This window comes from Phyllostomus discolor, chromosome X, assembly GCF_004126475.2.
Source record: "Phyllostomus discolor isolate MPI-MPIP mPhyDis1 chromosome X, mPhyDis1.pri.v3, whole genome shotgun sequence".
Lineage (NCBI taxonomy): Eukaryota > Metazoa > Chordata > Mammalia > Chiroptera > Phyllostomidae > Phyllostomus > Phyllostomus discolor.
Window position 1 is genome coordinate 48,683,840 of NC_050198.1, and position 23,726 is coordinate 48,707,565.

General features: G+C 34.5%; 1 protein-coding gene across 4 annotated transcripts in view; it reads left to right on the top strand.

The window, feature by feature from the left end:
- The window catches only part of PLS3 (plastin 3), a 97,306-nt gene that overhangs the window by 59,063 nt on the left and 14,517 nt on the right, over window positions 1-23,726 (top strand). For 3 of the 4 annotated variants that reach the window (XM_036016789.1, XM_036016786.1, XM_036016787.1), the window contains exons 4-9: window positions 9,885-10,048; window positions 17,276-17,405; window positions 17,943-18,075; window positions 19,665-19,746; window positions 20,798-20,963; window positions 23,499-23,641. In XM_036016789.1, the coding sequence (XP_035872682.1) occupies window positions 9,885-10,048; window positions 17,276-17,405; window positions 17,943-18,075; window positions 19,665-19,746; window positions 20,798-20,963; window positions 23,499-23,641 (818 nt within the window). The remainder of the gene's footprint in view (window positions 1-9,884; window positions 10,049-17,275; window positions 17,406-17,942; window positions 18,076-19,664; window positions 19,747-20,797; window positions 20,964-23,498; window positions 23,642-23,726) is intronic. The other variant, XM_036016788.1, reaches the window with a different exon arrangement.

Sequence of the window (23,726 nt, forward strand, 5' to 3'; positions counted from 1 at the left end):
TTCAAATATGTTTACCTGATGGGACTGGAATATCTTTATCAGTAAGAGATTAATTGCTCTTTAAAAGCTTAGTGATATAAAGAGGGCTCCCCAATCAATTACTTCTGTGGAAGAAGCAGGGTTAAATTGCACTAAGTGAGGAGTTGGACCGCAAGAAAGAGTCATTGTTGGAACTGCTATATAGTATTTTAAATCATACATTTTGGAGGATTTAGGATTGGTGAACAGCTTCCCAAAGGCAGTAGATTGGATCATGTGATGTCTTGGAGTCCCTATCAGGCGTATGTTCCTAATGTATGCAAGCCGTTACTCTATATGCTGTACATAGGAATTCTGGAGCCCCAAATTTCTTCCTGTTCTGCATTTTGTTCTTTTGTATTCCTCCCTCAGTATCTAGCTCAGTGCTACACACATGTTAGGTTTTCAATAGAAATTTAATTGATTGAATCCCAAGGAATTATACATAGTCTTTTCATGTACTGGGACTTTGTCATTATCAACTATAAACACAAAAAGGCCTTTCTTATGAAGATTTTCATCATGATGGAGGTGGGTAGGGCAGGGGAAGGTGGTGGTGGGAAAATGGATACAGTTGCATTTGAACATCAATAAAAATTTTTTAAAAAAGAAATGCTAATCCTGACACTACTATGTGACTTTAGGAAGTTATTTAACTGTTCAGTGCTCAATTCTTCCATCTCTAAAATGGGGATCTTAAATAGTACTTCCCCATAGGATTGCTAAAATGTTTAAATGTAGTGCTGCATGCAATCCACTTAGCAGTGATTGCAATATATAGAAGGACCAATAAATGGGAACCTTTGCTGCTAAAAGAAAAGATTTTCATCATGGTAGAATTTTAAAGGTTTTAGCCATTACATTATAGCACATAAAATTTATATATTTTTTCAGCATAACAAAGGCTAATGTGTAGTCTATTAGAAAAGTGTTTAAAGACCCAGCTGAATCTTTTAATTTTCTTTTAAAATATTTGCAGTTTTTAGTTGTTATTAGTTACAGAGACCTCAGGCAACTGTCAAAGGTGTTATGGAAATCCTCTGAATTTTTTTCTTCATTGTGGGAAACTTGATTTTTTTTTAATGATGGTTTTTTTTAAGTTTTTAAAAAGATTTTATTTCTTTATTTTTAGAGAGGGAAGGGAGGGAGATAGAGAGAAACATCAATGTGCGGTTGCTGGGGGTCATGGCCCGCAACCCAGGCATGTACCCTGACTGGGAATCGAACTTGTGACACTTATGGTTCACAGCCCACACTCAATCCACTGAGCTATGCCAGCTAGGGCCGAAACTTGATTTTTAAAACAAGCTCCATAACTTATTTTCCTGTCAAGGACAGTTCTTATTTGGTCAGTAGTGAGGACTATTTGGTCTCAATTCAATTGTGACAAAATACAGAAATCATTATATGATTTTTTCCATCTATTAACAATGATAGCCTTGATTTTTCTCTTTAGAAATTCAGCAAAATCAGTGTGTGGAGAAAAATCTCTGTAATTACCACTAATCACAGGTTTTGATCAATCAATTAACATTTCTTTGAAATTCTTACTAGCAGTAAATCAATATTAGGATTTTAAAGTTCTCCTTTCATTCACTTTCTGCACCTGCTTAGTGTTAAGTTCCAAACAGTCCTTTTTGTTGTTGTTGTTTTATTATTTTAATTTTCTTAACATTTGTTTCCAGTATTTTCCACTGGTGTAACAGAAGCCTTGGCTCTCAATTTTTTGCTACTTCATATTTGTCTTTTAATTTAAATGCTGTAATGCTGCTTGAGTTCTTTCTAAAGAAGAATAAATCAAACTTTTAGAACACTTAAGCAAATATCTACCAACTAGAATATGCCTTTTACATTCTTGTTATGGAAACTACTGATCATTTGGATGATTACTTGTAATAAAGATAAATTCATGTAACATCGGTCTTTTCAGATTGGTCTTTAATCCTCCTAATGCATCTGACTTTTTTCCCTCCTAAGGTATCGAGACTGTACTTTATGCTTTTATTCTCGTTTATTCTCTTACAGTTGTCCTAATTTTTCCCCTTTGCCCTCCTCTGTCCCACCCAATTCCCTGTACCCACAATCAATCCCCACACCATTGTCCATGTCCATGGGTCATTCATATATGTTCTTTGACTACTCCCTTCCCTTTCATTCCACCATTCCCCCCTCATTTTTTAACACAAATTCAGCAGGTTCGAAATAAAAGAATAATGGATTTTTTTAAATGACTAGGAATGGTGTGGATATATTGCTTTGAGGTTGCCTGCCAAACTAAGCCAAAAGATGTTGGTTATGATTGTAGCAGTACCAGATTGTCTCATCTCAAGAAGTTGAGTTGTTTCAAATTACTTGATATTCTGTAGTATATAAAAACTACATCAGGGTGATTCCACAAGAAGCATGGTGGTTTAGTGTGCATTTGTTTAATTATGACTTAAAAATAAAAACTATAGTCCCCCAAAATAAATTGACCAGTGCTCTTTCACTGTGCCATCTGGTTAGTTATGGATGGAATACTAGAAATGGAGGTCTTGCAATAGTCTGAAAACCATGTATTGATGGCATGAGATGGAGTAAAAGTGTGTGGGTGTGTCAGGGGACAAAAGCAAGAGCACACACATGTGTGAGCATGCATTCATGTTAGTGTGTGTGTAGCTGTGTATTTTTAAGGTGGGAAAAACAGCAGCAGGTGGAAAATGATGGTCCAACTGCTGGAAATTTTGAGTTGATGGATTGTTAGACATTTTTGATTGCCTGGTCTCAGCTCTCTAACCTTGTTCAGCCATTAGCCGTACTTGACCTTCACCTCAGGGGATCTATTATTAGTATGAATTCTTAGCAACCTTCATTCTACCTTTATCTGGGACCCATTAAGGTGCATCTTATATTTACTAGAATGAGCTACCTCAAAAGGTATAAACTAGGAAAGGCAAAGCCTATGTTCAGCTAAGCATCTGGAGATGTTTAGCATCTGCCTTTTCTAAAGTTTTAATGTCAATAAAAGCTTGACTTTACTGCTTAGTTCTTAGGATGGAATACAGTCTAAATTCTTCTGCACAAGTCTTTTGGCCAACTGTTTAAAATCAGTATATTGTGTATAGCTTTCGTGAACATTCAAGGTCATGTGTGTATGTATGTAAATCCATTATTGTTAGATTCCTTTTGTCTTTTTTTAAGTGCAAAAATTTAATGAAAGATACTGATTAAATTAAATGGAACTTACAGACCATGTTTTCTGAAAGGAAGTACATCTGCACTTCATTGTTTTTTTTTTTCTGTCAAGTCCTAATGAGCACTGTCCAGAGTGGGTTAGAAAAGAGGTTGCATCTGTGTTCCAGATGAGGACACACATATGCGACCTCTGTATAAAGAGAAATACTAGATTTAGACAGATTCAAGGGTGGTTAAAGCAAAACACACACACACAAACAACCTGAGGAGGGTCGAAGGAAATCCCAGTCTTTCTTACTGTCAGATTTATAAGAGCAAGTAGCACCCCAAAGGATGCATTTGAAGTGATAGATTACTCCACGTGCCACCTGGACATGGACAGTGTAAAACAGCAGCTAAAATCAAAACCACTTGAATTCTGGCTCAGCTTTCTTCGGACAAGTACTTAAAATAGCTTAAATAACAGGATACAAGGGGAGGGAAAACATTTCCTTTTAAGGATATGCATTCTTGGTGTGATTCAACCTTCTGCAGGAACATGGCTGCATAATAAGTTTATTTACTTTAAGGTCATTTGGGGGAGGGTGTTTGGAGAGTTAACTGGCCTTTAAAATAATACTTGGCAGAAGAGTATAATGAGGTTTCTTTTAAAACAAAATGCAGAGAGAGAGAGAGAGAGAGAGAGAGAGAGAGAGAGAGAGAGAGAGAGAGAGAGAGAGAAGAAACACCTGGGAGAGAATGTGTTGTTACAAACAGTTGGTTCCTTCCTGAAATGCAGTAAGCGGTATGAAAGACAGGCCTCTCTGGTACAGTGTTGGGAGCCTCTTAGGGATTGTTCTTTTTTTTAAGTGTAATGATTTTTCTTTAAAAATAAGAGCACGGTCAATTTATTGAAATTTAGCTCTACTCTACTGTGGAAACTTTGTTTAGTGGGTAGGCAGAGTTTCTTTGTCCCTGCCTCCCATTAATGTATACCGGTAGTACCCATACTTTCTGGACCAACAAGTTGGGGTATGTGCTTGCAGAAACATTGAGAATGTTCTAGATAATGCAGGTTGTATGATAATACCTTCTTATCAGGTGGTTGAATGTATATTGCTGGAACAGAAGTCTTCAAAATGCAGAACCTGTCCTACCCCATGCCAATGTATAGTTAATGAAGAATGGTAAATTAGTCAGAAAGAGATTCCAGTATATTTGCACTTTGAGAAAATCAAGGACTGCCTTCCTGCCAGGAGGTTGTGATTTTAGTTTCCAGTTGTTAAAACTATTTTCAATCTAGGTCTTTGTGTTTTGGGTCAGTTTATTATTAAATTCTCAATGTTTATGTCAAACTCAGGAAAGGAAAAGTTCATCATCAAACATACTTTTGAGCTCCTGCTTAATAATGTCACTGATGAGATGGACACTTTCTAAAATGCCACTGTGCTGTCTCATTTTCTGCCCTTTCAAAGCACATCACATTAAATCTCGGATATTGTTTAAGGGTGTCTGTGTGTGTGTGTGTGTGTGTGTGTGTGTGCATGCATTGGCTGGGGATTGGAAATAAAATTAGCATAAAGCTGTCTTTAAAAATAATTGCACCTAATTTTATCTTTCAAGTACTTTACCAGCTGGGAGATTTTGTAGAATTAATTGCAAGCTGCCTTTTAGTCTCCCCCTGCCTTCTTATTGAAAGTGTTTTCTTCAAAAGGTATGATTTAGGAGCTTAAGCACACAATGCAATATATAGATCACATATCATAGAAATGTACACTTGAAACCTATATGATCTTATTAACCAGTGCCACCCCAATAAATTTAATTAAAAATAAAGAAATAAATGAATAAATAAAACAATTTAAAGCCAAAAAAGCTTGATATAATTAACTAGCACTAACATTAAAATGCCTTTGATCCAATGGGTGCACAGTGCAGTGTGCAGATGATGTTTTCTTGAGTTGTACACTTGAAACCTGTATGGTTTTATGAACCAATGTCACCTTAATAAATTCAATAAAAAAGGAAAATATGAACAGAAAAAATACCTTTACAAGAGGTAATAAAAGCTGGATCTGATAAAATAAGGGGAAATAGCAGAATAGGTAAAGCTTTTAAAATCTGTAGAACTAAATGACACATATTCAATGGTTCTTTTCTCATCTCAGCAAAAATATAGGATAGGTATTCCAGGTGACTCAAAAATTTTGGGTTTTAAAGCCACAGTTTCAAGTAAGAACCAGGATGTTCTGCCTGATTAATTTCTGTATCTGGTATTTAGCCCAGTGCCTGCCACAGAGTAGGCATCCTATTTTGCTGTGTACAATGTGCTCCCATGCATAATGCACACCCACAGTTTTGTTCCAAACTGTCAGGGAAAAATCTTTTGTTTTAATTATTTAATTCGATTATTTATTTATATTTAGATATTTGTTTTTGTGTTATAAAGCAATGTCAGCATTTTTGAGCATATTATGGTATAAGAAATTTTATGTAACAAATAATGACAAAACATAAGAACAGATGCAGGGTATTTCAGGAACTACCCATGTATAATGTGCATCCTTATTTTTCCCTGAAAAAAAAATGTGCATTATACAGGAAAAAATACAGCGCTCAATTTATCACAGAGTCTCTCTTAATAAAGCAGAGCAGGTTTCTACATTACAGACATGAAAGAGGTCCTGACCTGACAACCATCACTGGTTGTCTACTTGAGTACTCCTGGGTGGGTGTGTCCACTTAGAAAACCAAATTACAGATTTGAAGGCTGCTGGGTGGGGACAGGATTAGAACAAAGTGAATGAGATTGAATGTTATTTAAGGGATATTTCTGTCATTGTGGTTTCCTGATGGAATTGCCATTTAGTCTTGTGGTCATATTTTTGTATTTTTGTCATTGTTTAATTTTGTTTTCAAAATGCTCATTAGATTAGAACATTCTTTTCCTGGTTAACACCTGAGAATCAATGATACTACAAAATGAATTTTTCCCATTTGCTTATTATATGCAAGGTACTATGTGGACATAATTGGGGGTGGGAGATAAAAAGATTTAGAAGAATCTTCATCAAGGGATTTGCAACCTAATAAGATTGTCATGTAATGACAAATTCTTATTCCACCAACCCTCCCCCCTTAACATGTTTCTGTCAGTTACTAAAAGTATTTGTTATTACTACTCTGATTTCAAAATGTAGTTTCCATATGTGGTTATTTTATGTTAGTTATATTTTAGGTTGGCTACTTCCTAGCATCTTTTAATCATAACAGTGAGCTTCTAATTAATGCATGTGAGAGGCTATTTCAGGGCAGTTCACACAAGTGGTGGTTCTCCCCATTGCCTACACCTCTATTTCGAATAAACTGCCAGATAGACTATACTCTCAGGGCCTTGGTTTTCATGTACCTTTAAATTCATTATAGTTCTCCAATATTTAGTTTTAAACATCCCTACCATCTACTTCTATTATATCACTGAGAATACAAAAAGAACAATGAAGTACCTGTTCTTTGCTAGGTCTAAACTGGAGTCAATAGCAAGGTTAAATTATACTCATATATCATTTCAGAAGTCAGAGTAAAGTAGAACATATTTAAAAATATTTTTCTATAAGAAATTGTTAAAATGGACAAAGTTTTTTCTTATTTTTTAAAAAGATTTTTTAATTTTATTTTTTAGAGAGGGGAAGGGAGAAAGAGAGGGAGAAAAACATCAATGTGTGATTGCCTCTCACGTGCCCCCTAATGGGGACCTGGCCTGCAACTCAGGCATTTGCCGTAGACTGGGAATCCAACCAGCAACCCTTTGATTTGCAGGCCTGCACTCAACCACTGAGCCATACCAGCCAGGGAAAAAATGGACAAAGTTTTGATACTTGCAAGGAATAAGGTATCTCCTTCAATAAAGGTGTCAGAAAAATAAAGGACTATTTATTTAGATAATGAGTTATAGCAATGATCAAAATATTATTCTATATTTGTTTTTAATATATATTAGTATTTTACCTCAGTTTTAAAAAAAAGTATGTGTATGTGTGGTTTGTGAAGTTATGTGTATACTGAATTTAGAATCAGGTTGTGTTAGAGCCAAATTGGTACCTTAGAGATCATTTGATCCAAAGCACTCCTTTTACAGATGAGAAAACTAAGACCTGGAGAGATAAATTGTGCAAATTAGTAGCCAAGATGAAATTCTGTCCTGTATCACATTACTCTCACTGGTGTGTCCTTTAAACTATGCTGTGTATCTTTCACTGTGCCACACTAGCAGTGAGCTCAATGTTAACTGTTTAAAGAAATGGGAGGAACAGATCAGTATATGCATGGGAGAAGGTGTATTGAAACCCAAGAATTTCATTCATCAAAAGTTGCTAAAATCCTTCTGCAGTACCCTGTGGATTACTTTGTTCTTTTTAGTGACTGTGCAGATGTTGCTGGATTGATTTCTACATATAAACACTTTACTAATGTAGTGTTTGATGTATGGCCTTTGTATAAATTCAAATCAATGAAAGTGAAGATGTGCCCTGGGGGAATTAAGTGTTTTACCTTGAAGGAAATGTGAGTGATTTTCAGAGGCTTTGAGTAGTTTGGGATGATGTTTTAAAAGCATAGAGATCTTAACTGATAGATTTAAAATGTAATCATCTATAAGAACATATGTTTGACTCTAAATATATGTCATTAAAATTAAACATAGAATTTTTTCAGCCTTCAAAATGTTGGGGAAATAGTTTCATACAGGATATTTAATATTTTAGTAATTAGCAAAAAATTAGCCAATACGAATTTCACTTAGATAATACTTACAATAAAGTCCAAAGTATGTCTCATGGCCTTTAAGAGCTTTTATGATCACCTCCCTAAACTCATCTCTCACTTTCCCCTTTGCTCACTTTGCTCAAGTCACACTGGATCTTTCTGTTCCCTAAACACACTAGACAGTGTTCTACATCACAGACTTGGCATTTGCTATTTCCTCTACCTGCAATCTTTTCTCCAGATATCTACATGATTTGTTCCCTACCTCAAGTAAGTCTTCATTTAAAAACAACTTCCTCAAAGTGGCAATCAAAAATATCTCCAGAAGTTTCTGAATGTCCCCTGAATGAGGCAGAACAAATTGACCCCTAGTCTAATCCCTTGCTTTGTTTTTCTTCGTAGCACTTATGTCTTATATTCATACTTCATGTTATTTTTGCCTATTAGTTCTCATTAGAATGTGAGCTCTTTGACAGCAAGATTTTCATTGGTTGCAATATCCCCAATCCTAAGAATAGCATCTGGTAGAAGTTTTGTGTTTTTTGTTTTTTTTTTAAGATTTTAGTTTTTATTTTTACACAGAAGGGAAGGGAGGGAGAAAGGGAGAGAAACATCAATGTGTGGTTGCCTCTCACATTCCTCCTACTGGGGATCTGCCCAGTAGGCATGTGCCCTGACTGGGAATCAGACCAACAACTCTTTGGTTCACAGTCTGGTGCTCAATCCACTGAGCTACACCAGCTAGGGCAGAATTTTTAAGTAATGTTAAAATAGATTAGATTAGTAATAGGTTAACTATTCATAAAACATTTTTTTGATAATGCCATGATCATCTTGGGTCATTTCTCTATTCAGATTGTTTCCTTTTATTATAATAATTAAATTTATATATGAAAGTGACTGGGAACATAAGGAATAAAAAGCACTGTTGAACAGTGGGTATTTGAAATTGCTGGTGAAAGTCAAACTTCCTTTATTAAGAAAAAAAACATATGCTCAAGTGATTACAACCCTCAGTATATTAGCTCTCTTTCTCATTAAACTAAACTTTTGTCATTGATCAGTTTTTTTAATTTAACAGTTTCAGATTAAGCATCATCAGTACTGAGATATACATACTCTACTAAAACTCTAGTAGCACACACACACAAAAGGTTATTTATAGAGTCATAATAAACACATTACTCAGAACTCCAGTTATTTTTATGAACTCTATATTTGTCTTGGACTAATGTTTACTTATATTAACTCCTAAGAAATTGGCATTGAAGATGTTAAATTTCAGGTATGCTTTGTAATATAATTAGGATTAATTCATAAAACTATTCTATTAGACTAATGGAGGAATAAGGAACATAAGAGACTGAAATAGCTATATAAGAAATTGTTTTAATACCATGTCATTATTTTATTGGTGTATAATCTATTTTATGTTTTAAGATTTTATTTATTTCTTTAGGGAGGGGGAAGGGAAGGAGAAAGAGGGAGAGAAACATCAATGTGTGTTGCCTCTTGTGCGCCCCCTATTGGGGATCTGGCCTGCCACCCAGGCATATGTCCTTACTGGGAATCGAACCAGTGACCTTTTAGTTAGCAAGCGGGAGCTCAGTCCACTGAGCCACACTAGCCAGGGCCAATCTATTAATAATTCTTTTAATGATTTAATACTGATTTTATGAAATGACTGTGCTTTCTTAATATTTGGGTTGCTATTTTAAGCAAAGCTACTTGTACACTGTTTAACATAAAGGATACCTGATGTAAATAAAACCTTGCTCTTTATGTTAAAATTTGTTTTTCCCTGTCAGACAACCTTAGATACCAAACAATAAGAAGGGCAAAATTGTATTTAGATGAGGTTACAAACAGCCTCAAATGAAGAAAAATAATGTTAATTTATTCCTTTTAAAATTTTTATCCTTTTTTGTTGACTCTTCCTTTTTACAAAGATCTCAACAGCAATGGATTCATTTGTGACTATGAACTTCATGAGCTTTTCAAGGAAGCTAATATGCCATTACCGGGATATAAAGTGAGAGAAATTATTCAGAAACTCATGCTGGATGGTGACAGAAATAAAGATGGAAAGATAAGTTTTGACGAATTTGTTTATGTAAGTATGTGGAAATCCACCATTTTTTAAAGTGATTATTGTTCCTTTGTTTAGTAGTATCATATAGTCATAAGTACCATCTTATTAAGTTCCTAAATATATCATATTAGTACTGTTATAAATAATACAATTTATATCATTGTATCCACTAAATTTAGTTAGTTATTTTAGCCATTACACTATCTTAACCAAAGAATTGAGGAAAAGAGTACTGACCTAAAGATATAACACACTGCTTACTTTATGAGGTGAACAGTCTCCTTTGGGGCTTCATTAAAGGGCATTTTTCAAAATGCTAAATGAAATCCTTGAAGTGCCCTTTCTCCTTCAGTGAACAGTGTGCTCCAAAATTTTAATGATACACCCTGACTTACAGTCTTGGAAGTTTCCTGAGTTGAACATTCTGATTAAAAAGATGTTAGCTACTCTTGTAATAGTATTTAGCAGTACCATTTTCTCTAGGGTGATACTTTTGATGATTAAAAGTTAGAAGCATATCTTGTTAGTTCATTGGAAGAGGCACTTAACAATTCTTCAGTTCTTGCCCAGGCTGGTGTAGCTCAGTGGATTCAGTGCGGGCCTGTGGACCTTTCAAACATGAAGGTTGATTCCCAGTCAGGGCACATGCCTGGGTCGAGGGCCAGGTCTGCAGTTGTGGGAGTGGGAGAGGCAACCACACATCAGTGTTTCTTTCCCTCTCTTTCTCCCTCCCTCCCTCCCCCTCTTTCTAAAAATAAATAAATAAAATATTTTAAAATAAATAAAAATTCTTCTCTTCTTCTCTAGTGTCATAATATAATGTTCTTAAAGGTTAGGGCCTGGTTTCTTAATTTTTTGCCCTCTGAGCACCTGGTTCATTATTCTGTACCCAGTGTTTGGAGGGCATTATGTGTAGCGCTCACTACTTTTATAAAAGATTTTATTTACTTATTTTTAGAGAAATGGGAAGGGAGGGAGAAAGGGAAAGAAACATTGATGTGACAAAGAAACATCCATTGGATTGCCTGTCCTAGGCATACAGGCACCTGCCTTGACCAGGAATCAAACAAGCAAACTTTTGCTTTGCAGGAAAGATGCCCAATTAACTGAGGCAGACCAGTAGATCAGGGTAGCACTCAGTATTGAATCCTAATGATTTTAGGTGCTAGCAGATGAATTCTAGATTTTTGGACATGTGTCATTTTTTAGTCCATATTCACTGACAAAGTATTTGAGATATTGTGTTAAAGAATAGCTGTTGCCTGGGCGGGTACTTGGTTAGAGCATCATCCAGATACACCAAGGTTGCAGGTTGATCCCCAGTCAGGGCACATACAAGACTCAACCAATGAATGCATAAATAAGTGGAATAACAAATCAATGAATGCTTCCATTTCTCTGTCTCTGTCTCTATCTCTGTCTCTCTTTCCTCTCTTTTTCCTCTCACCTCTCTTCCTCTCTCTCTAAAATAGAAAAAAGAATACCTGTTGCCTCTTTCCTTAAATAAGAACATCCTTAAGAATAGTCAATAATATTGTAATAATTATGTATGATGCCAGGTGGGTACTTGAATTATCAGGGGACCACTTTGTCAAGTATATAATTGTCTAACCATTATGCTGTACATCTGAAACTAATACAAAATAATACTGAATGTCAAAAAAGAACACCCTTAGGATTTTGTCTTTATTATTAATTTAAGACTGAGTTTGACTAGATCTAATTGGGCATTCCTTACAATATTTGCAGACAACTAATTAGTGCCTAATATTTATCACAAACTTCCTAGCCTTCCTATCCTTTTTTCATGGTTTATTTTTGCCCCAAGATACCTGAAATGATAACATATACCCTATCAGTAACCACAGCAACTGAAATTCTGATATGCTCTCCTCCAATCAAGATCAACCCCTTTCAAGAGCATCATAAGAGTTCAAGAAGCAAATTGACTATGGAATAATGTCTACTCAGCTGAGAGCATTTTGGGGCAGGGGTGTTGTTACTGTTTTAAAAATACAAATATGTGTCATAAATATAATGATATAGTTCTTGCCATCTTCTTTTGATATACTGATTTCCTCCCCACAGTTTTTCTCTCCAGTTACTGCCAAAGGCTTTTGTTTTGAATTCTGTGTTCAATAGTAAGTTGCAGTTGACTTGCAATATGAGCACTTGCATGTCCTTTGATATATAACTTGCTCACTTTGTAATTGCATGTTTAATTGTGAATTTAGGCAACTTAAAGCAGTAGTTAACTGTGATTAGGTTTTTTAAAATATAATTTGCTGCTTAAAATTTTTGAATCTAGAAAGAACAGACTTAAATCATTAAGCTTTGCAGTGTGCCAGTATTGTTAAAGATAAAATTATGAAAGTAACTTTGAGAACAATAATCTTAGGGAAACAATTTTATACATTTTGAAATGCTGCAAATTCCACACAGCTGTTTGTGGCCTTTAATAGAAGATGTGTGATTACCTTAATACATTGTTAAAAAGTAACATGTGTACTAATTTTGACATCACCAGGGATTTTTAAAGTAAAATATTAATAAGGACATTTTTGTTTGAATATACATTTTAGAATAGGAAGGAACCAATACATTTATAGTCTATTTTGCAAATTAAAAAAAATAACCTGGGTTCCTGAAGAAGGAAGTAACATGCCCAACATTACACAGGGAATTAGTGGCTTTTTCTAATTGCCTTCCTTCTATTCAAGAAATTTGAAATATGAAGGACAATAAAAATAACCTGCCTGAAGTTTCAAAATGATACCATCATGACTGTACTGAAAAAAACATGGGCATTTAACCAAATGTTTGTTCACTCCCATTTGCTTTGTCATCAATGAAACAACTTACAAGTTGTCATATGTGTAGATCTTAGTTATCTGAGAAAGAGGAAACTATTCCTGTCGGGTATTAACATGAGAAAATAGAAATAAACTTGTTGTTGCATGGTAGCATTTTGTTTTTCATTTTAATCACTACTTAAGGGATGTTAATTGCAAACCAGGCTATAAACAATAGCCCTTTGTTACTTGGTAGAATATGTATGAGGCAGAGCTCCCAAATTATATGTAAACCTCAAATGTTAAAATTAAATTTGATGTGCTGATTTGTTTCTTGTAAGTATTTCAAAATTATATTACTGGGTTCTTATACTTAAAATGTTATTTTTAAAAAGATGAGAGTGGGTTTTTTTTTTCTTGCACCTTTAAAAAGACTGGCAAGGCAATAAGTTCTTTCAGCACAGATGTGTGCATTAAATTCTTATTTTCTGTGAGAAGCTTGTTTTTGCTTAATGGTAACAAGTCGTTGACCTGTTGGAGAACTTCTATTAATAGTACCAACATCAAATAAAGTGCTTAGAACAGTGCTGGGAATATATCGAATGCTATATAGATGTTAGTTGTTGGTAGCTCTTTCTTTTTTTAAAGAGCAGTATTCTTTTCATGTTATTGCTAAGTTTAGGTCTACAACAGATTTCCCCCCTCTGCCTCCACCGCTGCCAAAGTACACATTTAAACCTGCTACTTTGAAAACAAGCCTCAAACACTGGAAGCCAGTCAATATATTTTTTGCAATTCTTTCTAAAATACTTCCTATGTCTCTGGATTTTTTTGGTTTGGCCACTAGTTCTGTCCTGAGCTAGAAAGGAGATGGAGCTTTTAAAATGAATAAGAAATATATATAGGGTCCAACAGAAGTAATACCTACTTGAGTGTGGTTTGTGGGGTAATAATATGGGTATCATAACTTATAGTTTCAATTTGAATGTGTCACCTAAAATGCCATATGGTGTGCTTGAATGTGATATTGTTATGTTACAAAAATACATGCTTATGATTTTGTAATAAAAGATTTTGCAATTAAATAGGGACATTATTTGGGCTAGACCCTGTATATTCCATAAAAGAAACTGAAAGAGATGTATAGACCCAGAGTGAGCAGTGTACACCAGGAGTTTGTTCCCACATGATAAAACAAGTTCTTTCTCTTTAGGGAAAATAGCACAAAACAGTGAGCATATTGGAATCATAATGCACAGCTTTGAAAATATTCACTGAGAGGTCTCTAGCACAGTAGTTAGGCCTTATATTATCTCTGATTTCAGAGACTGTTGTTAGCCTAGGCTTATATTCAAATAGCTTTGTCATCTACTCCAGCAATTTCTTTTCTAAAGTAGCAAATAAAATACAGATTCTCATGTAGTGAATCGATTTTCTATGTACATAAATCTTCAATTATCTGTTATCTTTTAATGTTTTAAATCTAAAGAACAAAGGAAATTACTATAAAACTGAAAAGTTGAGCTTAGCTGTAATAATTTGAAAAATATTTAGAAAATGAAGGTCATGTAACTTTCCTAAGACAATTAAAAATTAACTAACATAGGATGGTGGGGAGGGGTGGGGGAAAGGCAGAAACTGTACTTGAACAACAATAAAATTTTTTAAAATAAATATGAATAATTAACTATAGAAAAATATTGACTAATTTAATTAATTGCAAGTTTGAACATCATTCCTGACCATCTGAAGTTTAATTAGACCTGTATTAGTAATTGCATTACAATATTGCACAGCATTCTTTATTATTATTATTATGATTATGATTATTATGACTACTACTACTACTACCACCACCACCACAACCACTACTGTTTATATCATTCCTCTTTTCCATGATGTATATAAATTTAGATTATTTTTCCGCTGAAATCGTGATCATGGAAATATTAGGTTGTTTCCTAATTTTTAAAAGCAAGTGATCCTTGATGCAAAAGTATTTGTAGTAAGAAAAATAACATTTCATATGTTATTCTGAGGCAGTAACATTTCAGACACTTTTTGTCTATCCAATGATTGATGGTATGTTAGTCATGAGGAAATGTACACATTTTAGATTTTAATTTACTGGACATTGTGTTTACTAAATGAAGTAAACTTCAGAATGAGGTAGAATAGTTAATATTTTTTCTTTTAAAAATATTTTTTAATATTTTGCCCTGGCTGGTGTGGCTCAGTGGATTCAGTGCCAGTCTGCGAACCAAAGGGTCACTGATTTGATTTCCAGTCAGTCAGGGCACGTTCCTGGGTTGCAGGCCAGGTTCCCAGTGGGAGGCACACAGGAAACAACTATACATTGATGTTTCTCTCCCTCTCTTTTTCCTTCCCTTCCCTTGTCTTTAAAGGTGGGTAAATAAAATCTTTTGAAAAATGTAAAAAAAAACCCCACAAAAATAAATATTTTAAAGACTTTATTTGTTTATTTTTAGAGAGAGGGGAAGGGAGGGTGAAAAATAGAGAAAAACATTGATTTGATGCATGAGAGAAACATCAATCGGTTGCCTCTTGTCTACCCCTAACCAGGGACTTGCCCCTCAACCCAGGCATGTACCCTGACCAGGAATTGAAATGGGGACTTTGCAGTTCACAGGACGATGCTTTACCCATTGAGCCACACCAGTCAGGGCTGAATATTGTTTTTTCACTGAGCCAAAATAATAGGTGTAAATGGAAGAGTTATAGGAACAAAATGCATCACAATTAAGACTGCTACATTCCCAGGTAACCGTTTTGTTGTATAAACTTGTAAGTTAAGGTAAACTGAATAAAATTAAAGGACTAAAAATATCAGAATATAAGTAAAAATGACTTTAATAATTTGAAAATTACCCAGAGTGTATGCGTCAGCTTCACACTATAGGAATCAAGGAAGCCAGAGAGAAAGGACAGTGGTGTCACCAGCTGTGTGCAGTATTTAGAGCAGTCAGTGTGTATGGGGATGTCTCTAAACATGTATAGATAGATACCGCCCCCCCACACCTCCATCCATTCTAAAATTCTGCCTTTGAAATTATAGGTATAGCACAAAACCCCAGCTATAGAAATTGAGTAAGCTTAATTTTGTAAAACTTACTGCTTACGATTTTTCTATATAAAATTGGGTTTATAAATTCAAGGAAAGTCAGCATATAAGAAAGGTAACAAGAAAAGATGACTTTGTGATAGGGGCACTGATAATGCCAGTAGCAACTTTTCATAACAGAAAAGTTCCTAGGTGGATGAATTACAAAAAAGTGCCCACCCTAGAAAAACTAAATGTGAAAAGGCACTCCTGCTGTCTGCCTTCCACAGCTTAGTGCAAGACATAGGGCAGGCCTGGTTGGTGGAGCACGGGCTGGATTTCAGCTTCTGTTCATGCTTGCATTCCCAGATACAACCTGAAATGACCCTGTTCTGTGTGTATGAGAGAATGTACTTATCAGTAATGCTAAAGACCTTCAAGTTATTTTCTGTGTGTTCAGCAACTTTTTCGTTAGGGCTGTAATTTTTTTTTTTTTTTTGATAAGTGTACTTAAGTGCTCTAAGTATCTTTTAAATAAATTGTTATGGAGATACTACATTGTGCTTTTGTTTTACTGGCAGTGATTAGCCATGCACATTGGTAGATCAGGAACAAATTTAGCATTAGACAAATTCTGGTATTTAAGAAATATATAGACAGTCCTTTAGAAAGTCAGTTCATTCAATCAAGTAAGTGGTTAGAGAGTCGAGTGTGGCATTTGCTTTGATACAACCTGCTCTTGGACAATTAGAATTTGCAAGTTCATTTAGTTAGCCATTTTCCTTATTGTGCAGAGAGGCTAGACTTTATAAATGCACAAACAAGACAATCACTGAAAAGCCTCTTTTCTGTGTTTATTGTCAATAGTCATCTATTATTGCCAATTTAACACACGGTTTTCACCTTATTATTCTATCTGTACATTTTGATTGAACAAACTCTTACTGAGCTACCTCTATCACACTTATAAATTTTTTTTGGTTGAGTAATAAATTTTCATCTTTCTTTGTACTAAGAATTGTGGTTAAAGAAGGGGGATCCTTCAACCTCTTCTCTCCAGAAAAAGAACAAAGCCTCCCTTTTCACAGAAACTTGACAGATTTATCTATGTCTTTGAACCACACTAGTTTTTGGCTTAAAGCAGATTCACTGCATGTGGCACTTAATGTTTTTGACAAGTGTGTGCAATTGACTTTCTGGTGCTTCATTTTCAGTAGCAGTATTGTAGCAATTGTTTACCATTTTAAAAACTGAAGCCCAGTTATCCATATTTTTTAATGCTTATCACATATGGGGGAAATTTTAAGTCATCAGAGTATAAGAGAAGATACACATGCTTATTGTTCTGCCTGATATAAAATTAATTGTGAATCAACAACATATTTTAATTAATAGATTTTCCAAGAGGTGAAAAGCAGTGATATTGCTAAAACCTTCCGCAAAGCAATCAACAGGAAAGAAGGGATTTGTGCTCTGGGAGGAACTTCAGAGCTCTCCAGTGAAGGAACACAGCATTCTTACTCAGGTAAGAGTTTCATGTACATTAAGTTAACACAATGAACTAAGTAGGGTGCATGCTATAATGTCAAGGAGGGTCTATAGAAAAACATTGCCTCTTAATTAAGAACACAAAAGTCCTTTGTGACATATATTTGGACTTGCAACTAATATTTGCCTTAAAGGCATTTGTAAGTATTTATTTTATGGCTTTGTGAGCTTGCAAGAGACATGATACACTATGTGCAATGACAAACTTCATTATAATAGAGTTCTACAGTAATATAAAGATAATTTTAAAAAAACATTTTGTAACTAAATTCTCTAAGAATCAGTTATCTCTCCTAGGTTTTTTTTTTTTTTTTGTAATTGTTGTTAACTTTATGTAGTTAACTATAATTCCTAATAGCCACTAGGTTGTATTCAAGTATCCGGGTTTCCAAAGAGCATAGCTACATGTTTGTAACACATTAATGTTCAGCATTAATAAACAACTATTTTATACTTTAGAGTAATATTTAACCTAGAATATGAACTGATTTCTTATTATTCAACATAATTTTAGAGGAAGAAAAATATGCTTTTGTTAACTGGATAAACAAAGCTTTGGAAAATGATCCTGATTGCCGACATGTTATACCAATGAACCCAAATACTGATGACCTGTTCAAGGCTGTCAGTGATGGAATTGTGCTTTGGTAAGATGTTGCCTTATTTTATATACAAGTTTCTTAAGTTATTTTCCATGTAATTGATGTATTTGATTCTGGATGCTTGACAGCATCATCTTGGGAAATAGTTAGAATTGAAAATTATCTCGATTCTGGCCATTTCATTTCATCTCTAGGTCTGTCTGTGAAAGTACTTTCAAAACATGAATCTAAAATGCAGTCCTTTAGCCTGGAAGCCTCTTTATAGAGGAGCTCTATGCTTCAGATTTCTTCTCATCATTGAGCCAGTAGAGCGTGACAACTCTGTTGAATTTAAGTATGCCAGTATCTTTTTATTCTAAAGTACTGTAGCTTCAAAAAGATAAAATAAAAGCTACTCTTCAATTCTTACTCTCCAGTTACTTATTTCTGAAAAATGTGTTTGTCACTGCTGCTGCCTCTGAGCCAACAGCATCTTGGTAGAAATGACATAAGATTGTCAACACTTTGTCAGATGATGCTCCTATTTATAAAGGCAGTGTAGCACAGGGGTTAAAATCATACCCTATAATCAGTCTACTTGGATTCATATTCAGGCTCTGCCACTCAGTAGCTGTGGAGCTATAGTAAAGATTTTAACCCCTTTGTATTTCATTTTTCATCTATTATGATTTCTATTGTACTTTCCTCACAGGGGTGTTGTGAGCATTAAGTAAATGATTACATACATATAGAGTGCTTAGAACTGTGCAATGGATATGATATTATACAATACATAAAATTCTTTTTTGTAATAAGGTCATTTTGCTTGTTTGAAAAATGATTTTAAAAATGGAAGATATCCCCCATTTAGACTTTTATAAGCGCTAAAAAATAATTCCCCATGTGTTTGAATAGAAAGAAATAGCATCATTTTTCTTATGCTTAAAAAGATGTTTTAAGGCAATGTTATAAACATCGAAAATTTTAGTCTAACTCCAAATTTTGCCACATAAGATTTTTCCTAATATGTTACAAATTCTAGCCTAATTAACATAACCTTTCTTTCTCTCACCACTATATTAGCAGCATCAAATATAGTGTTCTTAGCTCATCATTTAGGTACTCAGTAAATAAATATTTGATGGATGAAAGAATCCCATGCTCAACTAACTTTATCTCTTTGTTGATAAATGGCATTTTTAACTGTGAATTATATAATCTAGGAGAGATTCAATTTCACTCTGGGTTGTATCTGTTTTTAACATTTATTCAATAATGTTTTCAATATCCATGTTCATTTTTATAAAAGTATGTGGAAAATACAAAAATAAAATACAATGAGAAAATACACCCCAGTCCCCAACTCAGAAATTACCCAACTACTGTAAACATTTTGATCTTTTTAAAATTTGCTATATACATATATATGGTGATCAATGTGATAAGAGCCATATATTGGATTTTTCAGACTACATGAGTCATATAATAAGCTTTAAAATATTTGTGAATATTTACAGACTCATCAAAAATAAATCAACTCTATATCATAGAATTGTACACTTGAAACCTATGTTATTTTATTAACCAATGTTACCCCCAATAAATTCAATAAAACAAGAAAAAATAAATCCACTCACTTTAAAATTTTGTTTCAGTAAAATGATCAACCTTTCAGTCCCTGATACAATTGATGAAAGAGCAATCAACAAGAAAAAACTTACACCCTTCATCATTCAGGTACGCATTATTCTCCCCACTGTATTCTATGAAACTACTATTTGAGGACCTGTTCTGTAGACCATAGGCTCTGTACTTATATTTTCTCATGTAATTCTTACAACAACTCTGAGTTCAGGATTGTTATCCAGATTTTACAGAGAATGCAGCTGGGACTCAGAAAGGTTTTTGAGCTTGCCTAAGGTTAATGTTGGAACTGAAGTTCAAATCCAGGTCTAATTCCAAAGCCCTATGTTCTTTTCCTTACATATTATGGCTCAAACATGCAAAAATAGGCAAACATACAGGGTGGGGCAAAAGTAGGTGTACAGTTGTTCTTACGGAAAAATAATACAATTATTACCATATTTTGCTGTGTATAATATGCACTTTTGTTGCCCAAATTTTTTAGGGAAAAATAAAGATGGATGTGCATTATACACGGGTATAATGTGCACAAAAAACGTGGGTGCATATTACACACTGGAGCACATTATGCATGGAAAAATATAGTAAAAATAATACGAGAATAAACTGTAAGCATACTTATAACTGTAAATCTACTTTTGCCCCATCCTGTATTTAAACTCTTAGTATATTTAAGGAATGGAACGTTTGTCTTTTCCATTAAGTGGGTATTAGACTATTAGGTAGCAAAATTTCCTCTGGCAAGGACCCCTCTTAGGATGTGGATATTGAGAACCTCTAGAACTCTTTCAGCTACATGCAATAGACCTCTCATTAGACATTTTTAGACATACGACACTTAACCTACATGGGTATACTTAACCTAGTTACTTAGCCATTTTATTTAGTATTTCTGAAGTGGCCGCATAAATACCAAGGCAATTTCCCATGGAATTCTGGAAAAGGCAATAGTAATAAGGCTGAGATTTGTTTTAGCTATGCTTTTAATACCAATGGCTGGAATTTGTTTTCTGTTGACCACGTGTGGCTGACACTACTGCAGGGTTTTGTTTCTGAGTTGAGTGTTATTTTAAGTGAAAGGAGAAGTAGATGCTTAAAAAATGTAAAGGTCAAGAAGCAAGTATGTAAATTGGCTATCTTTCAGGAAAACTTGAACTTGGCACTGAACTCCGCTTCTGCCATTGGGTGTCATGTTGTGAACATTGGTGCAGAGGATTTGCGGGCTGGAAAACCTCATCTGGTTTTGGGACTGCTTTGGCAGATCATTAAGATCGGTTTGTTCGCTGACATTGAATTAAGCAGAAATGAAGGTAACGGAACATGGTTGTTATTTTGAAAGTGGTTTAATTTTTTTTCTAGTCATGTAGACTGTCATATTCTCACTTAACTGAGGTGATTAAATGACAACTAGGATTAATATAAGGTAATGTGATAGTGTTATTCAGGAAAACAGCCTAATTATAACTTTCTTCTTTAACATTTGGCACATTAAAATTCATTTTGCCATAAAAACACAAAAGCATAGAGAGTTTAAGGAACTTTCATAAGTTCTCCATATCTATTTTCTCCTTTGCCCACACACCCCACCCTTTCACACTCAGCCATTCCACTGTGAACCATCTCCTATCATTTTTAATTCCTTTTTTATTCTATCATAGATTAAACCTCTTAAAAATATTCTACCTGGCTGGCATCGCTCAGTGGATTGAGCGTGGACTGTGAACCAAACTGTCGCAGGTTCGATTCCCAGTCAGGGCACATGCCTGGGTTGCAGGCCATGGACCCCAGCAACCACACATTGATGTTTCTCTCTCTCTTTCTCCCTCCCTTCCTTCTCTAAAAATAAATAAATAAATCTTTTAAAAATATCTTTAAAAAAATACTCTAACCTGGCCTTGATGGTCTCATATTTCCTGAACCAGCAGAAGCATCATTCTTCTTATAGCATAGGTTTTAAAATCACATCATGGATTTGTACAATGAATGTATAAGCATATACAATACAATTGTCATGGGGCCCTAGGAAGTACTACATTGTCCTTTCCCTGTAAGCACCAGTGTAAATATTCATATTTTATTCCAGAAATCACTTCAATCCTCAGTTACTTTTGGGAAAGAATATATATTTGCGGTTCTCAGTATTTCAGTGTTTCATAATGTCTGTCAAGAGTCTTATTTTGGCCCTGGCTGGCGTAGCTCAGTGGATTGAGCGCGGGCTGCGAACCAAAGTGTCGCAGGTTCGATTCCCAGTCAGGGCACATGCCTGGGTTACAGGTCATGACCCCCAGCAACCGCACATTGATGTTTCTCTCTTTCTCCCTCCCTTCCCTCTCTAAAAATAAATACATAAATAAATAAATAAATAAATAAATAAATAAAATCTTTTAAAAAAGAGTCTTATTTTGTACATTTTTAGCTAATAAAAGACTTTTGCATTTCAAGGATTTATTGTATTTACACTTTCAATCCAGTCACAGGTGCCTATATTTGGACAAATACAGTTTTTCTAATTGTTATCCTTCTTCAGTGTGGTGTTTGTCTTGTTAAAGGAGTTGAAGTCCATTGAAAAGGGAAACGGAGACAAGAAAATAAAATTTCATTGGCTCATGTAGTAAACTAAATGATTTATCTTTGACAAGATCTTAGGTGCATAGATGTCAGGCTGTTTGATCCTTTCTAGCCTTTGACTTGGCAGAGATGAGGAACTAAAGGGGTGTTCTGTACAAATGATCATGCCATCTCTCTCCTTGCTTGAATCCCAGTGCCAAAATGACATGGCGTTAGGTGGAGTCTATGAAAGATGAGATTTGCCTAGTATACGTATTATTTATACCTCTTCAGAAATCAGGCACTTTCAGTTTTGTTCAATATAAATCTCCTTTATTTTATGGGAGGTTAATATTGCATAAGGATTGCACAACTTCGTCATAAAACAATGCTTAAATTTAAACAGTCCTCTATGCCAACAGTTTTCAACCAGTGTACAGCAAGAATCTTCAGAACATTCAATACCTATTTAGTCAGGGGCACTGACCTCTTTTCCCTTAGACTGTCAAATAAAAAAATGACCACAGCCAACACAACAGTAGCCATCTGGTGTGAATGAATCAAAATTACACCTCTTTTTTGTCAGATTGGTAAAAAAATTTTTTTTTGGTGTGCCGTAGAATTTTAGTAATTACTTTATATGTGCCATGAGATGTAAAAGGTTGAAAATCGCTGGTCTGTGCAGATATCCAAGTTCTCTTTATTTTCCCCAGGAATATTTACCAAACCACCCCTCTGCCTCTTCCACACATTGAACAACAAAAACTATTGAGCAGCCTTTACATGGTAGATGCTATAGAAAATATAAAGTTGAATTACATTCCATTAAAAACCTTTTTTGAAGGGTTTAACACTTCAAAAGCTAATTAATTACACTTAAATGTAAACACCATAATGTTTCTATGCTCCTTTAAATAAAAAGTTAAGGAAAAGTCTCCACCATTTTAAATATCATCCCCCAAACCTTGATTTTAATATTATTAAACAAAGACAATTTATATAAATATGTGGTATAATGTGAAATACTCACCTTAAAAGCTACAATGTATTTGGTATTTGGAGTGCAAAGAATAATAAAGGGAGAATTAAATTGTATATTTGCTGTGTATTCTTATAAGATAATGTCTTTATCTGTATCATCTTATAATTTTCTACTTATATATTTATCTTTTGTTAGACTGAAAACCTGAAAGTAGGTCATGCTGGGTTTTGGACCTGTATTATTTAACAGAATGAACTTATAATGACCATTATCATATAATATATTGGTCATATGTTCATTTTTTTCTTTCTTACAGCCTTGGCTGCTTTACTTCGAGATGGTGAGACTTTGGAGGAGCTTATGAAATTGTCTCCAGAAGAGCTTCTGCTTAGATGGGCAAACTTTCATTTGGAAAACTCGGGCTGGCAAAAAATCAACAATTTTAGTGCTGACATCAAGGTAATGTGCCAAGAACCATAACACTTTGGGGGGATATAATGACTTGAGAATTTCATCCCAGTTTAACAGAGGGAAAATCCAACCA